The 10949-nt window shown below is 35.1% G+C and overlaps 1 protein-coding gene across 5 annotated transcripts in view; it reads right to left on the bottom strand.

Moving 5' to 3' along the window:
* Nucleotides 1–553: 553 nt before the first annotated feature.
* The window catches only part of LOC122342440 (POU domain, class 2, transcription factor 2), a 46302-nt gene continuing 35906 nt past the window's right edge, over nt 554–10949 (bottom strand). For 2 of the 5 annotated variants that reach the window (XM_043236227.1, XM_043236228.1), the window contains exons 7-16: nt 9807–9939; nt 9610–9701; nt 8691–8891; nt 7383–7524; nt 7140–7288; nt 5336–5527; nt 5086–5134; nt 4854–5001; nt 3532–3605; nt 554–2947 (exon numbers count right to left, since the gene is read on the bottom strand). In XM_043236227.1, coding sequence (XP_043092162.1) covers nt 2640–2947; nt 3532–3605; nt 4854–5001; nt 5086–5134; nt 5336–5527; nt 7140–7288; nt 7383–7524; nt 8691–8891; nt 9610–9701; nt 9807–9939 — 1488 coding nt within the window. In that variant the 3' untranslated portion in view covers nt 554–2639. The remainder of the gene's footprint in view (nt 2948–3531; nt 3606–4853; nt 5002–5085; nt 5135–5335; nt 5528–7139; nt 7289–7382; nt 7525–8690; nt 8892–9609; nt 9702–9806; nt 9940–10949) is intronic. The other 3 variants (XM_043236229.1, XM_043236230.1, XM_043236231.1) reach the window with 2 other exon arrangements.

Genomic DNA, 10949 nt, shown 5'->3' with positions numbered 1-10949 from the left:
ACGAAAACAACAGTCACTTTTAGTAGCTAGTTTTGGTTTCAAAAACTGAAGTTTGTCGTCAGTTAAACATTGACACATGCTTTTTTGTTCCTGAAGCTACCCCACATTTTCCCCCGGTTTGGTTTTACGAAGATTAAAAAAAGACCGAATCGATAAATTAAAATGCTATAAATATACATAAATAAGCCAATAAATAAGATGAAGAGTTGGAAACATATAAATCATCGATACACCCTCCCCCTCACACAATAAATACAAATTTTCGAGGGAAAAAAAATCAAAGAGAGACAGTTTAAAGCTTTTGGTCTAAAATCAAGTCATCATCATCATCATTATCAACATTTCATAAGGACTATTTTTATCACAGCTTTTTTTTTTTTTTTTTTTTTTTTTTTTTTTACATTAGCAATAGTAAGCAGTTGAACATAGATTTTTTTTTCCTACAAAATCTATCAAAGCACTAACAGGTACATTCCCCTCTAGAAGTGTAACGTCGACTGGATCTCCAGTTTCTTTGAAAACCCCATCCCACCCCGTCCCACCCACCTCTACATTTCTCATTAGTCTGCGTTTTTTGTATGCGTCTACGATCACACAGTCAAAAAACGGTTTTGCCGACACGCCGGGCGAAAGTTACGCTGGCCTAACGGTCGTGTTTTGGTTTGGTTTCCATGCTGGAGATGAGCTTCCACATTCACACACGTCTCCCTATCTCTCGTCGAAGAGACCTAGCACCAATACGGTCTTTCTCCACGCCGTTGTGCATTGGTTAGGTTGCTATTTGGTGTCAAAAAAGAAAAGTTTTCGCTTTTGGTATGTCTTCGGTTTTGGCTTATCGTTTCACAACATTCGCAATCGAAGCAAAACTTGGAAGCTACATGTTCACAGTATTGTTTCAAACCGCCTGATGAGGAAGCCCCCCTCCCCCCGGCACGATCAATTCAAAATGACGAAACACACGAAATATGAAAATAGGCAATACGTCACCCCATCATCCCAAAAATATAAAGCAATGAGACGAGTCATACAGCATAAACAGACAGACCAAGAGGAAAAAGCAATAAAACAAAATATATATGTATATATATATATTCTGAAGTTCAGTTCGATGAGGTTAATAAATATTCTCCCGTCCAGTAAGGAGAGTGAAAGCATCGACTTAACGGAAAGAAGGAGGGAGGAGGTGAAGGAATGATCTTCTGGTCAAAGCCGCGGCGAGTCTTTTCACGAGTCTTGCTACTCTAAAAACCTCCTCCTCGTGCACCTCCTGTGGTCCACTCCTAGTATTTGGTTTCATTCCATGGAGCAAAGTTCAGTTTTAGTCCATTGGTTTTGGTTTGGTTTCATTTTTGGTTTAATCCGTGAGTTGGAAAAATAGTGTAAAAAAAAAAAAACTGAACTAAAAAAAAAAAAAAATGGCGACATCACATGTCTCCCCTCAGCTTCTCGGTTGTTGGAGTTCTCCCTGCGAGTTTCCTCAGATCCTCTTCAGTCGCTGCTCCTCTTGTTTTTCTTCGTTTGGCCCACGTTTTTTTTTGTCCGAGGCACAGGAGAGGGGTCTAGAGAGGATGGAGGGCAGGGGTTTGGGGGCTCGGGGGGATTTGTTTTTAAATTTCTCCACATGTATGTTGGTTTTTTTTTTTTTTGACACGTCTGAGGTCTTGTCATCTGAGCACCTTTCAGCTGACGCGAAAGGCCAGACAACGCTTTGGTATCCAAGAAAAGTGAGTCGAGGTTTGAGGCATGAATGCGATTCCAGCGGATGATAAGTGATGGAAAGGGAATCACAGTATATGTCTGTGTGTGTAATACTGTTGAAAATGGAGAAAAATCCCTCTGAATTCGTTTGGTGACGTGTTTTTCATTGTAAGTTTGACATGAAAAATTGCTGAAAATGTCATGGATCAAAAGTTAAAATGCAATGAAAAGAATGAGAAAATCTAAATACTTGGTAGCAGAGGTAGATTGAGAAATACATTTACAAAAAGTTGAAATTAAAAGGGGTGCATGGAGAAATGATATTTGGTTTTGTGTAGAGTTAATCTGATCCTGGACAAGTCAGGTTTCAAAGTCTTAGGTAAAGCTTTTCTCTCCGATTTTTTGGTTTTGGTTTTTGGTATTTTGGTTTTGGCATTTTTTTGTCTTTGTGAGTCTTTTTCGTTCGTCCTCCGTGTGTTTATTTTTTGGTTTCTCTTCTCTACCATCCAGTGACACTTGTCAGATGTCCTTCCTTTGTTCCATTCATTGCCACCCGTTTTCCTTTTTTCCTTGTTGTTTCTTCGACAAAGTTTTTTGGCTCTCAACCCTGCCCTCAAATTCATCTGTTCGTGTTTGTCTTTTTCCATTTGGAAAGGAATAAATGTACATTCTCAAAGTAGCTCCGTCGAAGCCACCTCTCCACGCTGCGTAGGTCAATTTTTTGGTTTAAACAGTCCCCCGTGATCCTGTTCTCTCCTTATCCCTGTTCTCTTCTGCTCATTTCTCTGTATTTTTGGCATTAAAAGACGTAATGAGAGAGAGAGAGCACAAGAGAGAAATGGAGGGAGTGAGAGATGGCTTTGGTTGAAAAGGCGAGTCTTGTTTGTCTTCTTTCTTCCGCTCCTCTGACTCCCCTCAGGTGCAGCAGGTTGGTGTGGGCGTCACTCAGCCATGGCTCCGCCCAGATGGGGCGGCGAGGCATCGCCTAACGAGCAAAAAGAGGCGGGGCTTGAGCAGGGAGACACGGAGCAGGAGTCTGGGCTTGTGCCGCTGGCGCCAGGAGGCGGAGAAGCCCTAGGGGTGCCGACCAGACCCATGCCTGCGCTCCTTGCCAGGGGCAGTAAAGTGGGGCGGTTTAGGAAGAGGGACGGGCGAAGTCCAGCTCCTGGACCTCCAGCTCCACCCAGGAACATTTGACCGCTGCCCTCAAGAGCGGAAATGGGCATCTGGCCACCACTGGCAGCCAGGGCTGTGAAACAAGCGAGAAACGAGATTTTTCAATTTAGAGCATTTAAAACATAAACTTTCACCAAAACCTTACAATGGCTGTTTGATGCCCCTTTTGCACCAAAAGGGTGCTGGTGCTTGGAAATTGTATAATGAAATATATATTATTTAAGAATATTATTTTACAGAAATCTTTTTAGACAAAACTGGTGTATAAATTAAGGAAGTGCAACAACACATGGACCCAGAGTTGCCTTTTCTTTATGGTAAGCATCTGCTCCAGCACTATGTTGGTGGCAAAGGGATTTAAGTGGTTAGGGTGAAAGTACAATGAAGAGTTCACAAACAAACATAAGGGCCTAGAAATGACAGACAAGATACACAAAACATTGTTTCTAATACACACACACACACACACATCAGTAGTGAAGATGAAAATGTGGAGTAAAGGGGAAGGCTTTTTGATGATGAATGATGAGAAGGTTTCCTTTATGTTATTCTAATTGATCTCTAAATATGTTCTCGTGATTTCTATCAAAACACTTTCATGCACTTTCGTCTTTTTCTCCGAGCCTTCGTGATCTCGTCCTCCTCACTATCACAAACCTTGCATTGTGGCCAGAGGGTTGCTGCTGATGAGGGCCTGGTTCATTCCTGTGCTTACACCCAGCATTGTGTTCCTGTAACGTGTGTGGTGTCATTTACACGTGCCCACAAACACACGCCATTCACACATGCAGAGAAAAGCAAGCGTTTTTAGTGACATTTCAAAAGCGAACGCGCTCATCGTGGAGTTGGTGTTCATTTCACATGCTGAAAAGGCTACATGAACCAGAAAAAAGAAAACTCAAGAGCAAGAAATTCGGCGTGCGGTTTAGGTTAAAACTGACAGGTTTGGAACACAACTGAGAATAGAGATAGCATTGAGAAAAGAAGTATGATAAGACTACAGCAAAGCTGTAATTATTTCAGTTCAGAATGCTCAGTCGTAATGAAAGCTGCTGACAGAAATACACTCTGTTGCAATCACAGGCTTCGTGATCTCAACCATTTATGATCTCAACATTTAGCAAATTGCAAAAACACTGGATGTCAGATCTATGCAAAAATTCTTGCACAGAGGTATCATAAATAATAATAAATGAACATATAAATTATTTTTTGCACTGTATTTTATTGTTGTTATTATTACTGTCATTATTAAACATTTGTAACAATTTTGTTTTACATTATGTAACACTAGATACTACATCTGTGCAAATTTACTAATGTGATTTCAAACGCTGAGAGCATAATAAACGTAAAAGTAAAAAGTAAAATTTACAATCATAATATTGTATCATTCCATATGTTGGATGTGAACGTGGTTTGGATTTTGCTTTATAGTGCATTTTGACTGCATGTATGTTTGATGTGTTTTTTTTTTTTTACTTTTTGTAAAGCACTTCTATTTCATGTCTAGGAAAGGTGCTTTATAAATAAATTTTACCTAAATATTGCTTGGGTCAATTGATCATTTAATAATTATCATTGTTGTTATTGTTTTTACTAATATTATTTATTACATTTGGACCATATTTATTCAAATGTCAAAATATAATATATAAAACAACATATATAATATTCATTATTTATTAATCAATATATTATTTTAGCTGATTAAAATAACCTAAACTAATTGATAAAATAATGATATTATTTATTTATTTAACTGTCTAATGATTTATTATTTATTTAATTGGTCTAAAATAAAATAACACAATTATTCAAATTTGTATTTTTTTCAATTTCCTAAAGAACGATAAATTGCGTTATTACGCATTATTCTAAGTGTGTTAATGATTATTGTATTATTGTTGTTTCAATTTCAAATAGTTTTCAACATTACTATAAACACAGCACCAAAAACAGATGAAGCACTTTCTTACCCTGTGTTCAGACCAGGGCTGCTGAGACTGGGCGGAGTCGGGCTGACTGTGCTGAGAGGAGGCGGAGTCACAGAGGAAGGGGCGGAGCTCATCACTGCATGTCCACTGGGGTTGAGAGGGCAGGCCATAGAAGGTGTGGGACTGACAGCTAGATTCAAGAGAAAGGAGTCGTTATCTGTACTTATAAGAACAAATCTGAAGTGTACATTATTGATTTGAAGTACTCTGTTACCTGTTGTGCTGAGACTGGTAGCGGCCTGAACCAGTCCCTGACTGGACATCTACAGGAAAAACCAACAAGGGTCTAATTAGCAAACGTACGTCTTTAATATTTAATATCCGAAGATTCAATTACTATTTTCTAGTGGCACATAATTCAAACACGTCATGACCAGACATGTCTCCATTCTCACCACGCAGCACACAAACAACATTTGAACACAGCCGTCTGCCGAAGCGGCTTCGGGCCAGAGTGGGTGTACCATGTGCGGGCTGTAGCAGGGCGGCTTGTGCGTGGGCGCCGGAGGCTGACTGGGCAGAGGAGGGGTGGCGCTGCTGGGGTTTATGCGCTTCTCTTTCTGCCGCCGGTTGCAGAACCAGACTCGGATGACCTCTTTCTCCATGTTGAGCTGCTCGGCCATCAGCAGGATTTCTTCAGAGGTAGGCTTCTGGTTCTGGGGGTGAGACGAGGTGCAGGAGTACATGAGATATGACGAAAAACAAACCCCAAAAAACACTTGGACCAACACCAGGATTCAGCCTGAATCTATTTCATGCTGATGCATGCAACGAACGAAACTGGTGCTCGAAAACACAAACAGATTTGTTTGAAGAACAAGGAACTGACCGTAATGAATGCAAGTAATGCAAGTGACTCTAAGAAATAGCGCCTGAAGTGTATTGGCTGTTTGCCTCGACTTGATCTTGCATTGGCTTCCTCGGATAAACAAATCAGTTTTACCAGCACAGGTGTGGTGATTGCCAAACATCTAGGGGATTAATGAATCTGTATTGTGTGGTAAGACACTGAAAAGATCTTGAAATGGGTGTAGTATGGATTTTGTCTCCTTCATTCAGAAGTCACCGATTCTTAGAGCTACTTGTTGTTCCGCTCACGGTGTAAAGCAACACACAATTATTATCTGCCTATTCAATCCAAATCAACTTAAAAACAAAGAACATTTTATTTTATTTTCCAAAGCAACCTCGGATTACACTTCATAATGTAGTTTTATTATTTATATTCATTTATTTTATCCAAATGAATATTTAGTGCTTCTTAAATGATTGATCGCAATCCAAAATTAACATTTTTGTTTACATAATATGTGTGTGTATATTATTATGGATAAATATACATATTTAAGAAAAATATGTTATGCTTACATATTAAATATATTTATATGTAATATAAAATATATATATATATATATGTGTGTGTGTGTGTGTATATATATATATATATATATATATATATATATAGAAAGAGAGATATACATATAGAAATATCTTCAAATATATGTATTTGAATTTATGTATGCATTATAAATGTACACATATATACACACACACACATATATATATATATATATATATGTGTGTATATATTATGTAAACAAAAACCTATTTTGGATGCGATTAATTGTGAATAATCATTTGACAGCACTAAATACTGGTATTTAGTAATAATTATAATATAATAATTTTATATGATATATTGTTACATTAAAATAAAATTTACCTTAAAATTAACAATATTAAAAGCAGTTTATAATAAGAAATAATCACTTTATTGCTATTTTATATTTATTTTATATTATATTTATATTTTATATATTTTATAATTATTCTGTAATTTACTTAAAACAGTATTATGCTCTTTTTATTTGTAGGTTTTTCTTAGTTGGAAACCAATGTCAAATTTTCCAAAGAGAGCCTTGAGAAACGTTACGTGAACTGATATTATGTGTTTAATACGTATAATTTAATATCTAATGTATAAAAAATGTAACTCTTATTCAAGCATGCCAGATGTATAAGGGGTTTAACGTAGTCGCAAATAAGTTTGCAGCAGATTTCTGATTCTCCAGAGAGAAAGCAAAAAAAAAGGCATCAGCATTTTCAAAAACCAATATATTAGTTTTTATCATGAGACAGCAAAAAAGAGGTCAATTCTGGAGCTGAGGTGGGCTGTACGGAATGATCCAGGTCATGTGACCGAATCACATATTCTGGAAAGAAAATGAAAAGCTTGCTTCGTGCGATGTGTTGATGTGAGCGTCTCACCGAGATGAAGTTGCGCTCCAGGGCTATGCGGACGTTGGTCTCGATGCTGGTGCGTTTCTTTCGGCGGCGTCCAGGCAAACCTTCGAAGCCCAGCAGAGGAGAAGACAGAGAGCTGGGGCTCGGCAGCATGTTGTCTATCGCCATGGTTTCTGTTACGCGAAAAACACACACGCGCGATACCGTTACATGAATCCCAGGGAACGCTGTTGTGAAGGCAAAAAGAAAACTGACAGAAACACACACCTGCGTCGCTCAGCCATTTCTCCAGTAAGGGTTTGAGCTTGCACATGTTCTTGAAGCTGAGGTTGAGAGCCTCGAAGCGTGAGATGGTGGTCTGACTGAAGTCATTGCCGTAGAGCTTACCCATGGCCATACCCACGTCCCCCTGCGAGAAGATGCAGAGCAGAGTTACCATTCACTTCTTTCATCAATTATTCCTATGCAGACAGCTCTGGAATACCAGCTCAGTTTACATTTCACATGCATATATAATTTTGATAGCAACGTTTGTTTTTATCACATATCCTCTGAGAAGAACTAGAGCAAATCCTCTAAGAATTTTAGTCTAATCCAAATTGAAATGTCTATGCTGTTTTATTTTTTCACAAAGCAACTCTTCATTTATTTGACCGGTAATAAATAGCATGATTAAAATTAATATCTCATTGGGAAACTGTATGCATCTACGTTAGGGGTTTTTTCATATCTTTTTGGTCAACGTAAACGTAACAGCACAGCTAGTGTCCCATGTCAATAAAAAAATATACGAAATGAAGAAAGCATGATCCTAAATAATGCATTAAATTATGCATTATAATGCATTAAAATGGTATTTAATTAAAAAACATAATTTAATTAAAAAGCTAATGAAAACTGTAATATAAGTAAATGCATCTTGTAATTGTATACTTGTCCTAAACTTATTTGTTACAAATTGAAAGGCATTAAACTTGCATTAAATAGTTAAAACATCAGTTCAAATAAATAAAGTAGTCAAATTAAAAGTTTTGGTTTACATATTACATTTGTATGTATTGTGTATATTTATTGTGTATATACAAAGATGGAATATATTTAGAAAATATTTGCATGCATATCTTATATACATGCATGTGTGTGTATTTATATATATACATAAATATACACAGCATACAAACTTATATTATGTAAACAAAATCCTTTATTTTGGATGTGATTAATCGTGTAAAGTATTGTTTATTTCAATACTAACTGAAAAAAGATGACAGTTGCATATTTAAAATATTTACTAACAATTTAAAGCTGTATTAAATTGGCATTACAAAATTAAAATAAATATTTATTACGATGAAAATGCTTCCCTTAATTATGTTATAAATAATCTTATAAATAAAAATGAAAAGTATTGTTTATAATATATTATGATTATTATTCGTTGTATCTATTAACTACATGCCAAAAAGTGTCTTGAAAGAAAGTTCTTGTATAAAGTTAGAATTTTAAGTCCATCTTTTGAACTGTGACAGAAAATATCAATAATCATCTCTCACACACACACACACACACACACACCTGTGTGAAGCCCAGTTTAATTCTCCTCTGTTTGAAGGTTCTGGCGAACTGTTCAAGCTCCTCCAAATCGCTGGGCTCCTCGGCATGAGCTGTCACCGTGGGAACGGAGCTCATGGGCGGGGCTGAGGAGGGGGCGGAGCTCACGGCGCTCTCCACGCTCTTCTCCCTCTGCAATGACCACAGCCTGTCGTCAAGATGATGCTACAGCGCAGATTGGGGAAACACACTACTTTCTCAAACACAGGTGTAGAATAAGACACATATTACAAATAATCCCCATTAATATTGATCTTTTTTCACTTTTTAGTGCTTAAAGGGAACAAATCTGGCATCTTTTAGCACACTACAAACTTAATATGCGATATGTACTTTCCAAAAGTTTGGAGTCAGTGAGATTTTAAATCGATTCAATTAATAGTTTTATTAAATTGATCAGAAAAGTAATTTTTTCCCCCCAAATAAACTTCTAATTATTCCAAACTTCCAAAATATGATGCAGATCCTTTTTCTGAAGGATCATATGACTGGAGTGATGATGCTGAAAAATTAGCTTTGGATCACAGAAATAAATTATATTTTAAAATATATTCAAAGAGAAAACTATTATTTTAAACTGAACAAAGAAATCAAACTTAGTGAGCATAAGACACTTTTAATCAATAGTTTCAATAAAAACCTTACTGACTTTAAAATGGTAAAGTATATATGATATGCAATAATTTGACATTTTTCATAAAAAAAAGCAGAGCACACCGTTTCACATGCCCTAAAGCAATGTGTTCGAGCTTCTATATCTTGTTGACTCGTTGATTGATAACAATTGAAAACGTTTAACACTGATACAAATAACCATATTTATTACTGAGATGATAACTGGACGTTACTTGCTAATTAAAGAAGCAGTGTCTGGGTTTCATACCTGTGCTTGAAGGCCCAGTCTAGGTGGGGAGGTCAGAAGACTCCCTGGGCTCTGCTGAGGTAGTGGAATCAAATTCGATGTTGACAGCAAACCTGAAAGAGCACGAATGACAATTTCTCAGTGCACACAAATGTTACTGGTGTGACAGAGAGCCCACAGGCAAATGACAAACTAATGTGTGAACGGACGCGTCTCACCTTGCTGACCCTGCTGAGCCTGGGCTTGAGGAAGCAGGAACTGAGCCGGAGACTGCAGAGGATGACCGGGCATCAGGACCAGCTGCTGTAACTGCAGTAACTGCTGAATGTCCTGCAGAGACAGACAGAAAGCCTAATGAGAATGAAGTAAAGAAATGTGAGCAACAAAAGACAGGGAGGAATAAGAGAAAAGAGATGGTTATTCTACAAAGTTCATGTTTCAGAAACAGCTGGCTCGGGTAAATCTTAATTAGCATTTTACTTCAGTTGTAGATCCTTTTAATAAATATACCCAGTCTAATTTCACATTCACTTTATACGACTATAATATATTCAAATTGTATTTACATGATATAAATACATTAAAGGTCATTAAACTCAATATATATATATATATATATATATATATATATATATATATATATATATATATATATATATATATATATATATATATATATATATACATATATATATATATATATATATATATATATATATATATATATATATATATATATATATATATATATATATATATATATATATATATATATATATATATACATATATACATATATATATATATATATATATATATATACATATATATATATATATATATATATATATATATATATATATATATATATATATATATATATATATATATATATATATATATATATATATATATATATATATATATATATATATATAATATATATATATATACATATATATATATATATATATTTATAAAACACTCATTTAAAAAGCATTAAAAAACTCATTTAAAAAGCACACACACACACACATACATACATACATATATATATATATATATATATATATATATATATATATATACACACATATATATATATAAATAATTTTACTAAATAATTAATATACATAATTTAAAAATTATATTCTACATTATATTCAAATTGTATAAGAATATACACACACACAAATATATAAAATATATAAAAATAAAAATATTTTTCACATTAATTGTATAAGAACAATACTAATTTAATTACATATATTAATTATACATACATTAATTACTATATTAAAATGATCTTATTTTGTATTAGGATTCAGTAAAAAGTATTAGAATTTCAATAATGTAAAAAA

The sequence above is a fragment of the Puntigrus tetrazona genome, chromosome 4 (genome assembly GCF_018831695.1).
Source record: "Puntigrus tetrazona isolate hp1 chromosome 4, ASM1883169v1, whole genome shotgun sequence".
In the NCBI taxonomy this organism is placed as follows: domain Eukaryota; kingdom Metazoa; phylum Chordata; class Actinopteri; order Cypriniformes; family Cyprinidae; genus Puntigrus; species Puntigrus tetrazona.
Note: the sequence above shows the minus strand (reverse complement) of the source record. Positions and strands in the feature narration are given on the sequence as shown.